A 20,292-nucleotide genomic window follows, 5' to 3' on the forward strand; every position below is an offset into this window, starting at 1 on the left:
TTTGATAGAGTGTCTTACTTAAGGGGGCGGTTTGTCAGGAGTTTGTTTATGTTGGACTTGAAGACGTCCAAGTTGTAGTCCGGTGGGAAATAGGCAAGCGGCAGAGAGTTCCACTGGCGTGCAGTTCTGAGAAAGAAGCTTTGTTCATGGAATCTAAGTTTGGATTTAGGCACAGATAAAGAGTGGTGAAAATTGTTGACAGTAGTTTCAGCCAGACGGGTGTTTTTCATGAAAGATTGGCGAGGGGGGACGAGGGATTGGAGCTCAGACGAGCACCTGCCATGGAAATAACGATAAAAAAACGACAGGCTCGCAACGTCTCTTCTGTGGGAGAGAGGTTGCAGGGAAGAGAAAAGGGCATCCCCCACTAAGCCACAAAGTCTATTTTGTACTCTGTCAAGGCAGGATAGGCTGTTTTTAGCAGCTCCTGCCCAGATGTGGCAGCAGTACTCCATCCTTGGATGTACTTGGCTTTTATACAGATGGAGAATTGCATTAGTAGTGAGATATCTTCTGGAGCGGTAGAACGATCCCACCATTTTCCCAGCGTCCCTGGCAACAGATTTGATGTATGTGTTCCATTTCAGATCAGGAGTAAAGGTCAAACCCAGAAGCTTGTCAAAACATGGAGCCTCTCCAGGCAAATAGTTCTAGGAAAGAAACTTTGCTCATAGAAATTTTATTTAGTTTTAGGTAGAAAATTTATTTGATGAAGAGAGTCTAGATAATTCATCTCTCAGATAACGTCTGACCCTTTGGAGAGAGAGAGAGAGAGAGAAAGGATGATGGGATCGTATTGGAAATTAAAGAAGTGAGAGGGAGAGGGAGAATATTAATTAAAAATAAAAAATTAAAAACATTCAAAAAAAGCTCAACTCTCACCAGCTGTTCGCTCTTCACACAGAATAATTTGATGGTCTTGCTGACGTTTCTAGCAACTGTGAGACTCAATTTAGAATCCACGCTCGCCACATTCAGTTCACTGGAAGAGGAAAAACAAAAAAGAAGAAATAAATAACAACGCAGTGATCTCTACATTTGCAGTTTTATTTTTAATGTTTTAAAGTGTTTTTTTTTTTTTTTTTCATAAAAAAAAAGGAAGTACACAAATCAAGCAATGTATTTTAATAAACAGATTTTTTAAAATATTTTATTTTGAATCTTTTTGAAGTTATTTTATGATTTTATATGTACTGATTTTATAAAAAATATGGTGTGCCCCCTATATACGACATAATCACGTTAACACGCCGGTTCCTGCTGGATCACCGGAGTTAAGCAATGTTGAACCTGGCCAGTACTAAATGGGTAACCATTGGGACTTCCAAGTGCTGTATGTGCTCTCTGCTTATCTCAGCATTGTTTCCAGTTGTCCTTCTTGCCACTGGACTCCAACAGTGCTGATTCAGGAGAGATGTGGTTAGAGATTGAGCAATCCTTGCCTCACAATTATACGCATAGCTGCCCCTACAGGATGTATCCTTTGTCTTTCGAGACTGAACGGAACAGAAACAGAGGTGTGGTCTCAGATTCATCTTTTTATAGGATACATCGCAGCAATGTTTGAATTATTGTGGACTTATCTGTCTTTGTAAATCACAATGTCAAAATATCAAAGACTAATAGTCCCATGCTAAATTCGTTATCTATAAAACTATATTAATATATATATAAAAGTGGTTGTATGTATGTGTGCAAATATTTAACCGATAAACTCTTAAATTACTGGCAAAATAACACTGAAATTAACAGGAAACAGTAAGGATGGTTTATAACAAGTAAAATCTTTGTTTGGATGGATGAATAACACATATAGAACTATATCAGTAAGTTAAAGTTCATTTCAATTTGCAGACATTCTTCTATTACTTTTGTGCATGTGCAAATTCATTCATAACTTTTAAATGATTTAATTTTAAATCTTTCTTTCTTATCTATCTGTTGATAGCTCAAATGGCAGGGAACGCAGCTGGAGCACTGAGTGTTTTGGTTTAGATTCTAGCTGATGGCACCCAAGTCATTTGTTTTTTTAACTTTTGAAATCAGTACTATATATATATATAAAATATTCAAGAAAGAATTGGATTAGTAATAATCAATACAAAATCTGCATGAATTAAAATATATTCAAGTGTATTTTACGACTGGTCATAAATAGATTCTAAGTATAAATTCAAAAAGATAGAAAAAAGATTGTTCCAGATGAAATACCAATGTAATGATAATATAAATACAAATACTACTACTACTACTATTGCATGGTTTAACATCTTCTGTAACCAGCTGCTCATGTTAGACCCCTTCTTGTTGTGTTATCGTTGGTGTTGATGGCTGCTCTTCAGGTATCACGATCATTGACCAGATACTCTGTGATATTTAGAGTGTGGAGGTCAACTTTGTTGCTATCCAGCCATTGCTTTTTTGGCAAGCTGTGGTATTCGCCTCAGACATCAAAAGACAACATTCTGTGTTGCCAAAGGTTGTTATCCATTTTCTTCACATGTCTAAACCATCTCAATCTTCTGCTCCTCAGGATAACTTCCAAAGAGGAAATGCCAAGATGTTCTCTCATATTTGCCATGCGTCTCTTGTCTATAATTTTTGAAGAGCAGATCCATCTGACCATGGTGTTGTCATTTCTCACAATCCTGTTTGTAGAATCAACAGTGACAGTCCAAGTTTCTGTAGAATGAAGCATGACTCCTCAAAGACCAGCAACAACGGATAAATAACTACTTATTCTGTGTTCTTGAAAATTTTTGAGTCAAAGTATGAAGATCATTACAAGAGTAAAGCCTCCTATTTTTTTTTTTTACTCAAAAAGTTGAAGCAGATATCTGCTTTTGTCTTTGTTCTGTAATGTAAATAAAGTGATGGCCTTGTGCATGTATTATGGAAAAGTATATTTGTGTGATTTTATTGAATATATCTTTCAGTCTGAAGTATTGAGTCTATTTAAAAGAAGGTATGTTTTTATTTGAATGATTCTTGGCTTTATAATTAACCATTTTCCTTTTATATTATTTTTATCTTTTTTGGAATCCTTTGAGATGAAGCTTCATAATTTGTGTATTCATTCTTTGCGGGCTGTTATTCTCATCTTTATAGCTGTTGTTGTTTCGTCACATTTCAGCCAACTCATCCTCTGGCCTTCTTCAAGTGATTAACTGTGACGGAATAGGAATGCTGTCTCTTAACTTAATTACTAGCTTCCATAGTTGTTGTTGTTGTCTCATTAGGTTTTGGTTAACTAATCCTGTGGACTGTTTGGGTGGGATTGAAACCGCTCACCTGGAACCTTAGAGACTCAATGCCTATATCCACTGCACCACGGGCCCTAATGAGTTGGCTAAAACGTGTTGAAACACTAACAATTATGAAGAGGAGGATTACAGTTTGCGAAAGAATAAATACACATCTGTTAATTTTCACTTGTGCTCCTATCTGTATGAGTATCAGAAATAAAAATAAAATCCAATGTAGCATCAGAAGATATCAAATTTTTTCTTATTTAAAAAAACAAACAAAAAATGGATTTCGACGAAAATACAGAGAATTCACATCCATTGGAGGCTCTAGCAATTTTAGTGAAAATTTGTGTTTTCTGGATTAAAAAAAGAGAACTCACATCTCAGTTGCAATAAAAAGAAAAATGTTTATTTTTCTCCTCACCTGGAAATCGTCTTAACAATACTATCAACTTCTTCAGCTGTGGGCGGATTCATGGATCCACTGGTAAAGACGAGATTGATTGGGTCAAACAGGCGAGAAAGTGAACGGGAGAGGTAGGCTGTCTCAAAACCAGCCAGGGTGTCTCGGAGTGCCTTCTCAGAACTACAGGAAAGAAAAAGAGTAATGTTTACATTTAAGAATGAAGCTGTTTCAGGTGTGAAAAAAATAACAAAGAGAAAGTAGAATTTAGGAAATTCTTGTGGGAATGTATTGGAAAAAACAGTGGTTGAATATGTTGAAAAAAATCAGGGGTCAAACATGTTGGAAAAATCAATGGTCAAACGTATTGGAAAAATCAATGGGCAAACATATTGGAAAAATCAATGGGCAAACATATTGGAAAAAATTAATGGTCAAACATGTTGGAAAAAAATTAATGGTCAAACATATTGGAAAAAATTAATGATCAAACATATTGGAAAAAATTAATGGTCAAACATATTGGAAAAAATTAATGGTCAAACATATTGGAAAAAATTAATGGTCAAACATATTGGAAAAAATTAATGGTCATATATATTGGAAAAAATTAATGGTCATATATATTGGAAAAAATTAATGGTGAAATGTAGTGGAAAAATTAATGGTGAAATGTAGTGGAAAAATTAATGGTGAAATGTAGTGGAAAAATTAATGGTGAAATGTAGTGGAAAAATTAATGGTGAAATGTAGTGGAAAAATTAATGGTGAACCATATTGGGAATTGCATAAAAACCTTAAGTTATAGAAATTAGCATTCAAATCTTTTTTGTTTCATAAAATATGGATTTTCAGAATCTTAGATTAAAAAACCTTTTTGTAAATGGAAAATTTCAAAAGCTATTGTTAAATTTGGAGCATTTGAAAGTCAACATCACCTGATATACCAACAAACCTTCTTCCTGATATTCATTAATGATCTGAATCATATAAAGAGTAGAAAGTGGACGTTGCATTTGTTTCTTGCTACCTCATAATTCTCATTCTCTTTATTTTGTCCTTTAGTCCTCACATTCCATGAGCAATGTTTCTGATAAAGGAGGAAGAATTGCGGTTTTCTGGGTTGGAATTTATCCATTTAACACCTATCGTTGGCTATTTTTTTTTTACCTTGAAGTAGTATTTTTTAGCTCCATACATCAAGTGGCTTCATGCTATGTAGCAATTTCCAATAAAATTTAAAAAAAGATCAGATGTGGCCATATTATGACTGAAATGACTGACCATGCCAGAAGTCATTGATGAAAAACCTAAGATCGAAGAAGATTCTACCTTTCACTAATTCCATCTTTCTTTTCTCTAATTCAATCTTGGAAATTCTTGTCTCACTTACTCGTAACCAGTTTTGTTTGTCGTTTTTTGGCTGAAGAAATCCTCATCTGCTGATTCTACCATGAGCAAATCAGTAAGGGTTGAAGTCGAAGTGACATTGTTAGAAACGTTAAATTGCTGCCGAAGACGTTTCCATAAATCATTGTACAGCCGCAGCAGTTTGGGGTATTCGCCTTCAAATGCTTGCTTCAAAAATGATGAATCTAGAATGAGAAAGAGAGAGAGAAATGGAATAAGTGAAAGATGGAATCAAAGAGAAATAGAATTAGAGAGAGAAGGAGATATTAAATTAGAGAGAAAAAGAAATGAAAAAAGAGCAACGTAGAATCAAGGGAAAGAGAGATGAAATTACAAATAAAGAGAAAGAGAGATAGCATTAGAAAGAGAAGGAAGGAGAGATGGAGTTAGAAAGAGAAGGAAAGAGAGATGGAGTTAGAAAGAGAAGGAAAGAGAGATGGAGTTAGAAAGAGAAGGAAAGAGAGATGGAGTTAGAAAGAGAAGGAAAGAGAGATGGAGTTAGAAAGAGAAGGAAAGAGAGATGGAGTTAGAAAGAGAAGGAAAGAGAGATGGAGTTAGAAAGAGAAGGAAAGAGAGATGGAGTTAGAAAGAGAAGGAAAGAGAGATGGAGTTAGAAAGAGAAGGAAAGAGATGGAGTTAGAAAGAGAAGGAAAGAGAGATGGAGTTAGAAAGAGAAGGAAAGAGAGATGGAGTTAGAAAGAGAAGGAAAGAGAGATGGAGTTAGAAATAGAGGGAAAGAGAGATGGAGTTAGAAAGAGAAGGAAAGAGAGATGGAGTTAGAAAGAGAAGGAAAGAGAGATGGAGTTAGAAAGAGAAGGAAAAAGAGATGGAGTTAGAAAGAGAAAGAAAAGAGAGATGGAGTTAGAAAGAGAAGGAAAGAGAGATGGAGTTAGAAAGAGAAGGAAAGAGAGATGGAGTTAGAAAGAGAAGGAAAGAGAGATGGAGTTAGAAAGAGAAGGAAAGAGAGATGGAGTTAGAAAGAGAAGGAAAGAGAGATGGAGTTAGAAAGAGAAGGAAAGAGAGATGGAGTTAGAAAGAGAAGGAAAGAGAGATGGAGTTAGAAAGAGAAGGAAAGAGAGATGGAGTTAGAAAGAGAAGGAAAGAGAGATGGAGTTAGAAAGAGAAGGAAAGAGAGATGGAGTTAGAAATAGAGGGAAAGAGAGATGGAGTTAGAAATAGAGGGAAAGAGAGATGGAGTTAGAAATAGAGGGAAAGAGAGATGGAGTTAGAAAGAGAAGGAAAAAGAGATGGAGTTAGAAAGAGAAGGAAAGAGAGATGGAGTTAGAAAGAGAAGGAAAGAGAGATGTAGTTAGAAAGAGAAGGAAAGAGAGATGGAGTTAGAAAGAGAAGGAAAGAGAGATGGAGTTAGAAAGAGAAGGAAAGAGAGATGGAGTTAGAAAGAGAAGGAAAGAGAGATGGAGTTAGAAAGAGAAGGAAAGAGAGATGGAGTTAGAAAGAGAAGGAAAGAGAGATGGAGTTAGAAAGAGAAGGAAAGAGAGATGGAGTTAGAAAGAGAAGGAAAGAGAGATGGAGTTAGAAAGAGAAGGAAAGAGAGATGGAGTTAGAAAGAGAAGGAAAGAGAGATGGAGTTAGAAAGAGAAGGAAAGAGAGATGGAGTTAGAAATAGAGGGAAAGAGAGATGGGGTTAGCCAAAGAGAGAGAGAGAGCAAGAGAGAGACAGAATCAGAGAGAAAACTGACACTGAACGGACATTCTTTTTTAGATATATTTTTCAACAGATTATAAAGTTTGGCAGAAAAAAAATTCTTAATTCAAAATATGTGGTTACTTTACCATTGGAAGCAGCTTTAAATTCTTCTGTTAAAATATGTGTCACACTTTCCCAGAATTCTTGCATAATATTGATGGGTTCAGAGGAATTCTAGAAAATATAAAAAAAAAATAAAAAAATTGAAGGTTTGGTTTGTAGTTTTTATTATGTAAAATCAAACATTTTTAGGTTATTTAATGTCGCAACACAATAAACCTATTGTAAACGATTCATTGAATACAATCTATTGGACACAAGTTGTTATTTTTGTATACAAGGTTTTTAGAGAATTTCAATCAAGGTTTTGTTTATTATGTCTTCATGAAAACAAAAAAAATGAAAAATTTTTTAAATTTACTCATGACAATAAAGTTAATTATTTATTTTTTTCACTTCTATTTCTTTATACTTGGTATCTGCCAACAATATAAAAATTACAATAATTTACCAAATGAAACAAAACAATTTTTTTTCTAAACATATTCAAACTTTTTCTCAATGATTCAAGAGATATCTTATTGGCTCCAAATCTCTATTTGTAACATAATCCATCTATCTCATCAATCCTTATCCTCAAGTGGCTTTTGGCCTTTATTAATGGTGACTTTGTATACATAACTGAAATTTTTAAATACTTTCAAATTACAGATTTTATAATACTGTAAAATCAAAGTCTATATAAATATTAGTATCTCTCTCTCTCTCTCTCTATATATATATATATAAGGTGAATGAACTCTTTTTCTGGGTCAACGGCCAACTAGCACCATGTATATTTGTGTGTGTGTATATGTATATTGGGGTAGAGAGTGCTCCTGTAAGCCGTGGTGAAGGCAACCTTTCTAGGAGAAGCAAATCTCTGATTTAAAAAACCATAAAGCGGAAGACCAGTACCCGCATTAAGCTGGTCTGCAGTTTAATTTGTTGCTGGCTATCTTGCTCTTGCTTGTTGCTGGATCTCAACATTTTGAACCGAGAGAGAGACTTAGCTGTCGTACAAAGCTAAGACTCTGTAACATCATATTTGTATAGATACTCCCTCAGACATTTGGGCTCATGGATTTTAAATGTCTGAGGGAGTGGCATTCGTCTGATAAGACGTTGCAATCAATATATATATATGTATTCTTACATTTAAACAAACATTGTTAAGGACAACAGAGAGCTTCTGTTTGATTAGACCTTTTTATTTTTTCAATTTTTCTGGTGATCTTTTTAGTGTGTAGATCGAAAGAATTAATGTAAGTTCCATGTTTAGTTCGAAGTTAGCCGTGGTAGTGCTTTTAGTCTTTCCAAGAAGACATCATCAGGAGGACTGTGGGAATATTTTTTGCAAGGAGGGCTGGAAGGCTATTTTATATAGTAGCAGTGGTAATTGCATACGAGCTGTGAGGGCCCAGTGTGGAAGAGAGGGGTGCCCAGTTATATATATATATATTAAGTAATGTGATTTATAATTTAAAAATTAAAAAAAAAAAAAAAAAAAAATTTTTTAAATTTAAAAATCAAATTTTAATTAAATTAAAAATCAGTTTCATAAGAAGGAACAACAACAAAGTCAATTATCTGTACGATCGTTTCAGAAAACATGTATTTTAATTAAACTAGTAATTTCACTATTACATTAAAATACACTTAGCTCTTTAGACTATTATTCTAATCTCCTTTAAATTATATATATATATATATATATATATATAAAGGTTATGTGCAAACTCAGAGATTTAGTATATATATATACACACATATGTTGTTTTTAAAATATAATTATCCACTGACACATGTTTTGTCATCTATGACTCATCAGACGACAAAACATGTGTCAGTGGATAATTATATTTTAAAGACAATATGCATGCCCCTTCCCATTTGGAGGTACCAAATTGTTAAAAGAGAAAATTATTCCCAACATTTAGGTAAAACTGCACTTACGTATAAATAACTGAATTCATTCAAAATGTATCGCAAAAACAAAAAATAATAAATAACATGTACACACATATATGGGTTATCAAAAAACTTATTTCTTCTTTTGGTTCAAGATTACAGAAAAATCTTTATGATGTAACTACTCATCATGTCATATTCCAAAGATCACATAAATTGATTAAATAGTTTTATTTTATAAAGAAAATAATTTTTAAATGATTTCAAGCGATTACTGTGAAATCAGTAGCATTACAAGGCTGATCTCGCAAGTTTGAATTAGTGTGGACTCATCTGTCCTTGATTTTCTTTTTCAAGATGCCGATGAGAGACAGACCCTTTTTACTTACTCATAAAATTGAATTTTTTTTTTTTAGTTTAAATTAAAACTACTTGATCAACTGATGTGATTTTTGGAATATGACATTTTCATTTCGTGATGGGTACGTACATCTTAAAGATTTTTCTGTATTGTTATTTTTTAAAAATTAGGTTGAATTCTAAATAAGAATCCTTTTTTTTTTTGTTTTAGTTTTGAACTATTGCAGGGTCTGCGATTATGGATCTTTGCCTTCATTTGGCACCATCATGCACTTAGTTTAGGTAAAGGCCAATTTTACAGGAATCATTTTGCAGGGCATCTACCTATCTCATCAATGTTTTATTTGTTTCATTTTCCTTCAAAGTTCTCAAAAATTAAGGGGGGGGCTCCTACTTGGGGCTAGCACTTGAACTCTACATGAAATACATATCTGAATGTTCTTTTACAGTTCTTTAACAAACACTAAGTTAATAAAGAACCTGAGAACATAATTTATCTCTCCCAAATTGACCATTTTAATATATTCTTTTAGTACATCTTTTTTTTTTTTGGGTCTACTAGATTCCAGAACAAGAATTCATCTATTCTGGTAGAGTATCCAGACAATTGAGGTAAGATCACTTTGAGGTGCCCCATTCCTTGTAAAAGCTACTGTGGATTGTAGGGAAGAGTATCTTCATGCCATGTTGTCATGACAAACTCCTGTACAGAGAGACTTTAGACACTCGAGGATAATCTAGTAGGCATTCAAGTTCTCTCTCTTTTTCTGTATAAGTTTTATATATGTATGTACGTATGTATGTATGTTTGTGTATCTGCCTAAAACTTTCGACAGAGGTGACTGATTTTCACGAGATCAGTATCCTTTTGAAACTCAACCCTTCGGACGACAAATATTGAAAAATTTGCCAAAAACAATTATTCCTTCACCATGAACTGGGCAGTTTTCTACAAGGAGGGTCGTTTTTTTCGCTGACATTTTTTGCAAGTCATTCAAACCTCGCATAAAAGGTATTATTTCAACCGCCCGTGACATCACAACCCTGGTAGGCACATCGATAAGAACTTTTTTTTTTTTCAACGCTTTTTCCTCTGGTGCATTACAGGTTTGAGTCTGCTTACTACTCCCTTTTTTTTCTTTTTTTGGTTCAACCAACACCCTTACATATACTTCCACTTTCTTTTCCGCCTTCATGTCACGGGTTCAAGCCTGCCTGCCTACTACAACTTTTATTTTTTTGCTAAACACACACCGCCAAACACCCGGGCAACGCCGGACACCTAGGCTAGTAGCTAATTTTAATCGATACATTAAAATAATCTGTTATTTTTTATACAATTGACTCATACTTTGGAAAGTTCCTCGATGAAGCAGATATGTGTGACGGGGTCTCGTTTTTTCACAAGGACTTTCTGCAAATGTTGAATCTGAAACAAAAGATGAAAAAAATAATTATTCATGAAACATACTAATCAACTAAAGAACATTAAAAGTGTTAAACACGCATTATTATAAAAAAAAAATTTTCTTCTGAAAACAGAAAGAGAAGTTTTTTGAGCAAGAGAGAATTCTTCTGAAATATTAAAAAAAACAACTTTTTCCACCATCCCAGATTGTATTAACAGTAAGTGAAAGATTTACTAAAAAATAAATACTCGAGTTGGAAGCCATGTTTATTTTCAGAACAGTTTCCGTGGTTATTTATTTTATACAAGTCCTGGAGATGACAAGTTCTCAGTAGACAGCAGTTCTGTACAGGTTCCGGACTTTATAATTTTGTAGCGAGAGAGCAAAAGATTCTTCCCGTGTTAACACGAAGAAAACATATGCAAAAAAAAAAAAAAAAAAAAAAAGGTTTAATTTTTATGGAGCAATTCTGGTTTCTGATTGGTTGGTAGCAGAACGTGAATTAATTCGATTCATCAGTTCTTATTAGTATTGTTTATAAATAGCATCTCCTGACTGAGAGGGATCATACCCCATTATTAGTCAAAAATATTGCAACAAATACATTATTATTATTTACAGTATTTGAACTACTATTATTGTCGTGAGTGTTGAGTGATATTCTCACGTTTCACCTAATGTAACCTCCGACCTCCTTCACGTCTATTTTGTCAAACTTTGGACTCTGCACTGAATTTCAAACGGAACTCTTTATTTAATCCACAAGGGTAACATCCTCACGTTTTCTCAGTCATATTTTTTTTTTCTGTTTTTTCATTAAATTTTTTGTTGTGCCTTAATTTGTTGTACATAAATAGTACCTCCGCTCTTTCCTCATCATTATGTTGACTTCACTGAAAAAAAGGTTTTATTTTAAATTGTAATTCTTCTTTTTTTGTCTTTGAAGCATGTGGTCAAATGACAAGGTGACGCACTTCTTTAAACAGTTTTTTTCGTTTGTATTATTTTCACTACTATGTAACCTCTTACCTTCCTCGGGCCTATCTTATCACACTGTGATTCAGATAAAGCCTTGCCTCGTATTTTTGTTTATGTATTTCTTCTCGTCTGATGGGGAAAAGATCAAAGATTATTTCAAGAATGCAGAAGTTGGCAATAAAACCTTAACATCTGACTTTGATAGGAAATACAATGGTTTCCTGACATATCATTCCAATTGAAGGGTCAGTTAGGTTTGTGTGGTTCTTAGAGACAAAAGTAAGGAACATTAATTTTCCTCTCACTTGTTGACCAGTCAACTATGTTATAACATATCTTTCTTTTTGTCTATTGAGCTTACTAGATTCCAGAATAAGAATTTATCTAGTCTGGTGGAGTATCCAGTTCAGTACTGTTACCATAGGCAACATCACTTAGAGAAAGTGCACCATTCCTCGTATGTCAATGTAGATTAGTCATACTGAGGGGGGTTTTATTTGGTGCTTTAAATACTATGTTATTTTGAATATTTAGTCAGGGTTTACTTATAGAGGAAGTATCCTTATCTCATATTGTCCTTACAAATCCTTGTACAGAGAGACTTTAGAGACTTGAGGACAGTGCCTAATAGGCATTCAAATTCTCTTCAGTGGCCATTTAAGTCCAGAATATACATTCGTGTGCCAAATGGTTCATCAAGTATCTTTTTTTTTAGAAAGGTGAATAAAAACATAGAACCTAACTTGCTATTGTTTATATAAAGAAGAAAAATTAGATCTAAATGATTTTGGTAGAGTTTTATAAGGTCTTCTGACTGAAGGCAAAAGCTCTCCTGTCTATCTTTATTTATATAGACTAATAAAAACAAAATATTGATCAGGACTAAATACTAAAATCTTTTTAAACAACACAAACCGATAGTTGCCCTATCTGACTCATTAAATAGATTATTTTATCTACTTTCTGTTAGAAAAGTTACTAATCAGAAATATAGGCGGGAAAATTGTTTTTATTATTTATCTGAGGTCAGTGGAAAGCTTTACTTCAGATAAAACTATAAGAAGTAAAGGCAAAAAAACAATAGATGATGATGATGATGGTTTCATCTGTATGCAATGAATTACCTGTGCACATGCCGCATAAATGTTGTCCATCAGCTTCTCCATATTTGTCCATAAAGAGGCTCTGTATGCAGCAGTATTTCCTGTAACAGGCATTGCTGCACGGCCAGGCCCACCTGCTCAGCAGAAAAGAAACAAATCAAGATAACATAATTATCATCATCGGTTTCATGTCAGTTTTACATGCTTGCATGTGTTAAATGGCTTTAAAAATGGATTTCCAAACCAAGCTATCTGATCAGGTATTTATTTATTTTTCTTTCTTACAAATTTATCTTTATTGTTAGTTTACTCTTTATGCAATTCCAATCATAGAAAAACCCCCATCTTTGTTTTCCGATCAATAATCTAAAAACAAGGGAGATCACTCTAAGAACTTCACACAGAACTCTTCTTATACAAAGGGAGATAACTTATCACTTCCTGTGTCAACTGACTTTACTTCGTAAACTCTTCTAAATTTACTAAATAAAATACTCTCAAACATTGCTTCATCTTAATAGTTAGTTTAATGTTTGTTTGACATACTAGTATGTATTGGACGGCTTTGAGAAATTGACTTCCAAACTAGTTTATCTCTGGCCAGGTCTTTATTTATTCTCCTTTCTATCAAATTCATCCTTATCATTTTCTCCCATGTTTAATATGTGATTAGGAATTATATAGTTAGTGACAGCTAATAGACCGAGAAAACCCCAGTTATTGTTTTTTTTTAACTAATTAAAATCTATTAAAATTCATTATTTCTGAACAACTTTTGTTTTTTCCAGAAAGATAAAACCTTGAATTTTATCACATTGAAGCAGAATAATATAATATTTTTTTCTATAATTTTTAATAGAATTTCAAATTTTATGTTTTTGAAAACACATACTTGACCAATTTTTTTTCAGTGTCGTTGAAGATGAAAATTAAATTTAAATATTTTTAAAAGGTTTTTGATTCAATTCAACTTTTTTTTTTCATGTCTAAATAAGATGATTTTCTATAAGAATATACAAAAAATATTAGAATATAAGTACTTTAATTTCAAATAATTGCATTTTTTTTATTATAAGTAAAAAGTTTTGTAAAAAAATAGTCAACAATGCAATGATGGATTTTAAGATGTTTCAAAATATGGAAGTGTAGGCGTTTCTAAATATTTATTTAAGCACTTTTATGAATTTAAAAATTTTATGAATTTTTTATTTAATTATTTGGACTATCATCCTCATCTTCTAGTTGTTCTTTTCACAACACTGTGGCCAATTATTCCTTTGGCCTTCGTCGAAATAAGAAAAAGAAAAGTCAAACTAACTTGCCTTTTCCGTGAGATGGCATCTGCTGAGATAACAACTGTAAATTAAGGCAGTTTTTCACGTTCTTATGAAGCGTTTCTCGACAATTTGTGATCACTTTGTTCACAGTCGACGAGAGGCTGTTTAAGTTATAAAACACCTGTAACGACGTTGCCACCTGGCTCTGGTTCTGTAAAATGAGAAAATCGCATTAAAACTTTTCACAGATTGAAATCATAATAGTCATCAAGACATTTATCTATCTATATATATATATATATATATATATATATATATTTGATAAAAGTGAGAATGTGTGGGTGTGGGTGTGAGAGGGCACTGCTCAACCTATATACTCTACGGATTTTTGATCTACATACTTGAAATTTGCTATATAAGACATTAAGGCATGTGGAGGACTTTTTAATCAGTTTTCATCCGGACAAACGGGCTGTTAAGGGGTCAAAATTGAAAAATTGGTACGTAGGAGGGGAAGGGGGGATCATCAGATTTTTATCTGTTCACTAACTGTTTCACGAATGTACATGCGTGTTAAAAGTAAGTAGTTTTGAAAATATTTTTTAAGAATCGTGCCAAGCCAGCCTAATGATTATCGTACTTGACTCGTTTTGGTTTCAATCTCAGCCAGAGTATTTTTTTTTTTTTTTTTTTTTACAAAAAAACATAATACTCGCATGCACATGTCTCAGTTTCTGTATTAATTAAAATTTAACATTTATGCATATTTTGCAACCAGGCAATGTTGAGCGGCCTACTAGTATATATATGAAAGTGACCTTGTTTGTGTCTGAGCAATATGTGGAATGGTCTCTACCAAACTACTCAGTCAATTTTTGGCCTACAGACTTAAAACTTGATATATAGGGAATTCAGACCTGTGGAATAAATTTGATTTGATTTTTAAACAATGTAAATAGCTGCTAAAGGGTCAAAATTGAAAAATTAAAACTTGGTAGGCATAAATCAACTTAATGTGTACCCTTCACATATGCACAAATATACATTTATACATTGTTAATTTGTAAAGCTTTGAAATATGTCATCTTAGCTCAAATGGTTATGAATAAAGCTGGAAAGGTAAATGTTTTAGTTTCAATTCTAGTTGATTACATCAAAGTCATATTTTTTTTTTTTTTTTAACTTTTGAAATCACTACTACATATTGGGTACAACATAATAATCAATAGAGAATGGGCTCTATAATAATAAATACAAAATCTACATAAATTAAAATATCATATTTAAACATATTTTATGACCGAGCAATGTTGGTTGCCTGCAAGTACTATATAAAAGATATGAGTAAAATTAATTCCTTGAAAAGAACACTTTTACATCAATAAATCGACTAGTTTCGTTTCAATGATTAAAAGTAGTGAATAGAAATTAAATTGCAAACCCAATTAGTCCTAAGTAAATGCTTATTGTGTTTGTATAATTAAAGGGTGTAAAAATAATGGTAAAAAGTTAAGATGATACAAACCTGTGTTTCCATTCCTTGTTCGAGCATTTTTTGGGCTTGCGCTTCGACGTCCTTCCTTGCTTGCTTGATAAATCGACGATCTGCCTCGATAACTTCAATACCGCTCAGATCGATACCTTCACATACATAATCTGATATTGAGTGAGAAAAGAAAGAAAATAATGAAATAAACATTAATTAAATGGAAAGAAAATCTGGGCTTGTTTTTCAATTGTTCTGTCGTATAAAAAAGTGGTAAAGAAACAGTTATATAACAAATAAATGTTACCAAAGGCAAGATAAGTTACTCTTCTATTTACCTGGATAAGTTTTTGGTGTTTTAACTGATTTTAAAGTGTATTTTATGTGTGAAACATGAGTTGTGCTGATCGCTTAAGTTAAAATGAAAACAAACATAGTGCCATGATGCTCATGCCTTTGGCATCCCGAGAATCTGCCAAAAACTTTATATATATATATATATATATATATATATATATATATATATATATACACACACACACACACACACACACACTGACAGAAATCAACCAAATAAATGTCATAGTTATATTTATTTGGTAGATTTTTGTCAATATTTTAATTTTTTTTATCAAGTTTTTGTCCGACTTTCAGGACACCAACCGCAAGAGTATCATGGTGCCATCTTTTTTTTTCGTTTTAACTTAAACGCTCAGCACAACTTGCGTTTCACACTTAATAAATGCTTTAAAATCAGTTAAAGCACCAAAAATTTATCCAGGTAGGTAGAAGAGTAATTTATCTGGCGTTTGGTAACATTTATTTGTTATATATTTGTTTCTTTTCCACTTTTTTGTATTTCAGTAAAACAAATCTGAAAATAGAAATTATTCCTTAATATCCTAAACACTTGTATCAACATTCAGGTATTACTTTGTCTAAAAAAGAGACAGGATTTTGGTATAAATATACACAATCAAACTATTTTACACTCCAAGCAAGGCACAATAGCACAAAGCCGTAAGACGCTACTCAAGGTTAGGGGCATCCTAATTGGTAAGTTATACACAAGGTGCTTGTTCACATTGCATTTAAATTTCTGCATGTCAGTACGGTCAAAGAAAAAAGAAGGGAATTCTCAAGGCTAGGAGTTCACAGAAAGAGATTATTAAGAGTAGAAAGTCCTTTGGCATCTGGAGAGCTCTACATTGAAGGGGTGGAATCTTGCTGACTGACAGGTTGGTCAGAGTGTTTACATAGGGGACGTGCCTGTGTAACACATTACATGAAAGTACTTGTAAAACAAGCACAACGATGAAACATTGTAGTGATGGGACAGGAGCTAGAGTGTGTTAGATAAAGAGGACCCTATCAGATTAGGGTCTTTTTTATGGACCCTGTCCAAGAGGGAGAGGCTAGTGGTTTGCTGCATCAGCTCAGATGTGATAGCAATACTCCATGCATGTACGGATTGTGGCTTTGTAGAGATATAAGATCCTGGCTGGTGTGAGAAATGCAATTTAGTAATAATGGGGAAGACTGAGATTATACAAAGGGCAGCAATGAGGAAAGCAGCTGAAATCTTAAGGAAAATCCTTGAATGCAGAAACCGACCCACATGAATTACGAATGTTAATCAGCCACATGGAAGTTGGGGTTTGTTTTACAATACACATTGGTACGAAAAAGTGATAAAAAAATAAAATGTATAACAAATAGATGTTACAAAAGGCAAGATATGTTATTCTTCTACTTATATGGAAATGTTTTTGGTGTTTTTATTTACTTTAAAATGTTTATTCGGTCCAGAACCCAAATGGTATCGAATATGAAGTGAGAACAAGAAAAATGGCCGTGAATTGACACCTAACTATTTGAAATTTCAATAATAACTTAAAAATAAAAATGAAACAAAATACTGTTAGAAACCCACCCAATACATGTTACTGTGACATTTATTGGATGGGTTTCTAACAGTATTTTGTTTTATTTTTAAGTCATTATCAAGATTTCAAGTATTTGGATTCTTCAGTTCACATTTGTTACATGTTTGTTTTTTGATCATTTTTTTCGTACCAATGTGCATAATAAAACAAACCCGAAAGTTGAAATAGAAAATAAAAAACAAAATTATAAAAACACATGAACCCAGGGAAACAGACACATTGAGGGCATTGCCAAAGCTGCTGCAAAGAAAGTGGGCTCTCTCTAACATGCTAGAAAGTTACTTATGCCGGAGAGTATCTTGTACCTCTACAAGGCCACCATTTGCCCATGTATGGAGTATTGTGGTCACATTTGGACTGGTGCATCTGCTACTAGTCTCTCACTCCTAAACAGGGCTCAAAAGAGAATTGCCAACCTAATAGGTCCCAAACTGTCAGCTAGGCTTCAACCCCTGTCCCATTGATAAAATGTAACATCCCTCTGCCTGTTTTACAAGTAATTTAATGGTAGGTGCTCTGACAAGTTACCAGACCCTGTACTCCCTAGGCATAAATACACCCAACTAATCTGATAAGCAGCTAAATTGCACCCCTAAACAGTAGAGATCATTAGATGGAAGAAAGCCTTCTACTTTAATAGTTTCTTCCCTAGAACTACTAGACTTTAGAATTCCCCTCCAGGTTCTTGCTTCTCTGACTGTACCGACATGTAAAAGTTCAAGTGTAATGTAAACAAACATCTTGCTGCTCAACTCCCTACATAGTACTCCTGCAAATTATGTCCCATATAGTAGATCCCTTGTTTGGGGTGAAAATGCAATAAAAAATTTTTTTTTTGAATTGAAACAGCAAGACATTTCCTATCCCCCCCCCCCCCCACACACACACACCCTCACACACACACTAAAAAAAAAAAAAAATCTGATGGGACCGATGTCGCACAAAATGGTAGTGAAGAGTCAAAGAGGATGGAAAGACAAAGGAGAAAGAGCACAAATCAGACTTCCACTGGAAGTATGTGGAGACTGTTGGAACTTTGGGAAGACTTATTGTTACTCAAATTCCAGCGAAGACCAATGGTCATTACGGGCAAGAAATCAATGGTAAGTAGCTATTGTGATAATACGAAATCATTTGTAATAGATTTTTTTGCCCCACATTAAAAAACTAACATATTGTCTAACTCTACCCTTTGTGGGAAGAGGTGAGAGGGGGGGGGGAGATAAATAGGGGCCATTTACCAAAGTTTTCTTACCGAGTTCATTCAAGCTTTGTGCTGCCTTAGTTATCTCCCTTGCTCCTCCTTCCAATTGGGAATGAAGACGTTTACTCAGGTAGAGAATACGGATGATTCTCCGCAGCAAATCGCAGGCTTCCTGAAAAGGATAATGGCATTTGATTTAATAATGATAATAATAATAATGGTGCTTGTTAAGATAAAGTTGACAGACTGAGTTTTTTATATATTTGGTTTTAAGCTTAAAACGACAGTACTTACTTGTTATGTCGAAAATAGTAATATATCCAAAAATTCCGAAGATTCATGAAGTTGAACAACTGCTACTGTGTTTTTATTAAAAAAAAAAAGTCTATCGCTATCGGCTAAAACAAAATGTTAGCCATTAAAGTAGCAAAAATGGAAATAAATATGCCCCCTGTATTCACAATTTTTAAGGGAAAATGCCATTTCTAGGGAAAATGCCATTTTCTCTAATTTTCCATAAAAATTACTTTTTAACTATAAATAAATTTCTACTAAATAAACTTTGATAATTTTTTAATATATTACTATTTTCGACATGACAAGTAAGTACTGTTGTTTTTTGCTTAAAACATATTTTAAAAAATTGATCTGTCGACTATCTTCACAAGCACCAATCTCGAGATACTGTGTCCCTAGAATATGTTTTTTTCAAGTTACGATGTGGAATACAATATTTTTCCGGCCACTGGTTATGGTATTTGCCCCGCCTTACAGTGTTATTTATAATGTTATTTGATTATATACATGTGTATTATACACTGTACTGTATTTTGTTACTAATTTTTAATGCCATATCCTGGGGTTCTACTGTAATAACAATAATAATAAAAGATCCGTTGGGTTGCCACTGAGTCCAAGTTAGATTGTTTGAATTAAGAAAAAACGAGTTTACAAGGGCATTTAAATACATTAAAAAAAATACAAAATTAGTCCATTTCTGTTCATCATCAATCTCTTTCTTTTTATCTACAGATTAAATAATATTACTACCTCTGGTGATATTCTCTTGCTTACAATGGATTATGCTAATCGTTTTTTTTTTTAATTTCTTTATTCCCTTTGACAGTTAATAAGGAGAGGAAAGGAGAGGGAGACGAGAGTGATAGATATATAAAATAAGAAACTTAGTAAGAGAAGGGTCACTTGACTAGTTAATTACAAATTACAGCTAATTAGAACAATTAGAAATGGAAGCTATTTTCAAATATAACTCAAACCCTAAAATGAGCAATATTTTAACATGTATTTTATTTTCTGTGATTATATATATATATATATATATATATCTGTCCCTATCTAATTCTCTCTCTTTCTCACACACACCCATATATATATATATATATATATATATATATAGGATTGATATGTAGTTTGCTTGAAGCATTGTGTGGAATAGGTATGTAGTAGAGATGATGGAGCGGAACTTCCGCTCCATCATCTAGCATGCTTTGAATCGATTTGTTACGCTTACCATTTGAAAAGGGAATTTTCCGAAATTGATAATGGATATTGTCGCAAACATAACAAGTCAGACATTTTACCAATGCATCTGAATAAATATATGTATATATAAAATATATGTATGTACTTATTGATTTGTAAATCGCCACTTGTTCTCGTCTTCTCTTACCAACAACGACTATATTCCATTCCCCGCATTGTGACAGCCTTCTAACTCTCTACTATATATATATATATATATATATATATTAGTCATGGTTTTAACATCCTTCCTACCTCCTCTATTCAT

The 20,292-nt window shown here is 33.2% G+C and overlaps 1 protein-coding gene across 1 annotated transcript in view; it reads right to left on the bottom strand.

The window, feature by feature from the left end:
* Positions 1-20,292, bottom strand: part of LOC145297749 (conserved oligomeric Golgi complex subunit 5-like) — a 60,526-nt gene that overhangs the window by 18,830 nt on the left and 21,404 nt on the right. Inside the window, exons 6-14 of the mRNA XM_080143980.1 lie at positions 18,534-18,654; positions 15,372-15,502; positions 13,892-14,057; positions 12,591-12,703; positions 10,431-10,508; positions 6,856-6,943; positions 5,045-5,246; positions 3,673-3,834; positions 883-982 (exon numbers count right to left, since the gene is read on the bottom strand). Coding sequence (XP_080000106.1) covers positions 883-982; positions 3,673-3,834; positions 5,045-5,246; positions 6,856-6,943; positions 10,431-10,508; positions 12,591-12,703; positions 13,892-14,057; positions 15,372-15,502; positions 18,534-18,654 — 1,161 coding nt within the window. The remainder of the gene's footprint in view (positions 1-882; positions 983-3,672; positions 3,835-5,044; positions 5,247-6,855; positions 6,944-10,430; positions 10,509-12,590; positions 12,704-13,891; positions 14,058-15,371; positions 15,503-18,533; positions 18,655-20,292) is intronic.

Source organism: Euprymna scolopes, chromosome 18 (assembly GCF_053919585.1).
Source record: "Euprymna scolopes isolate OS-2025 chromosome 18, ASM5391958v1, whole genome shotgun sequence".
Lineage (NCBI taxonomy): Eukaryota > Metazoa > Mollusca > Cephalopoda > Sepiida > Sepiolidae > Euprymna > Euprymna scolopes.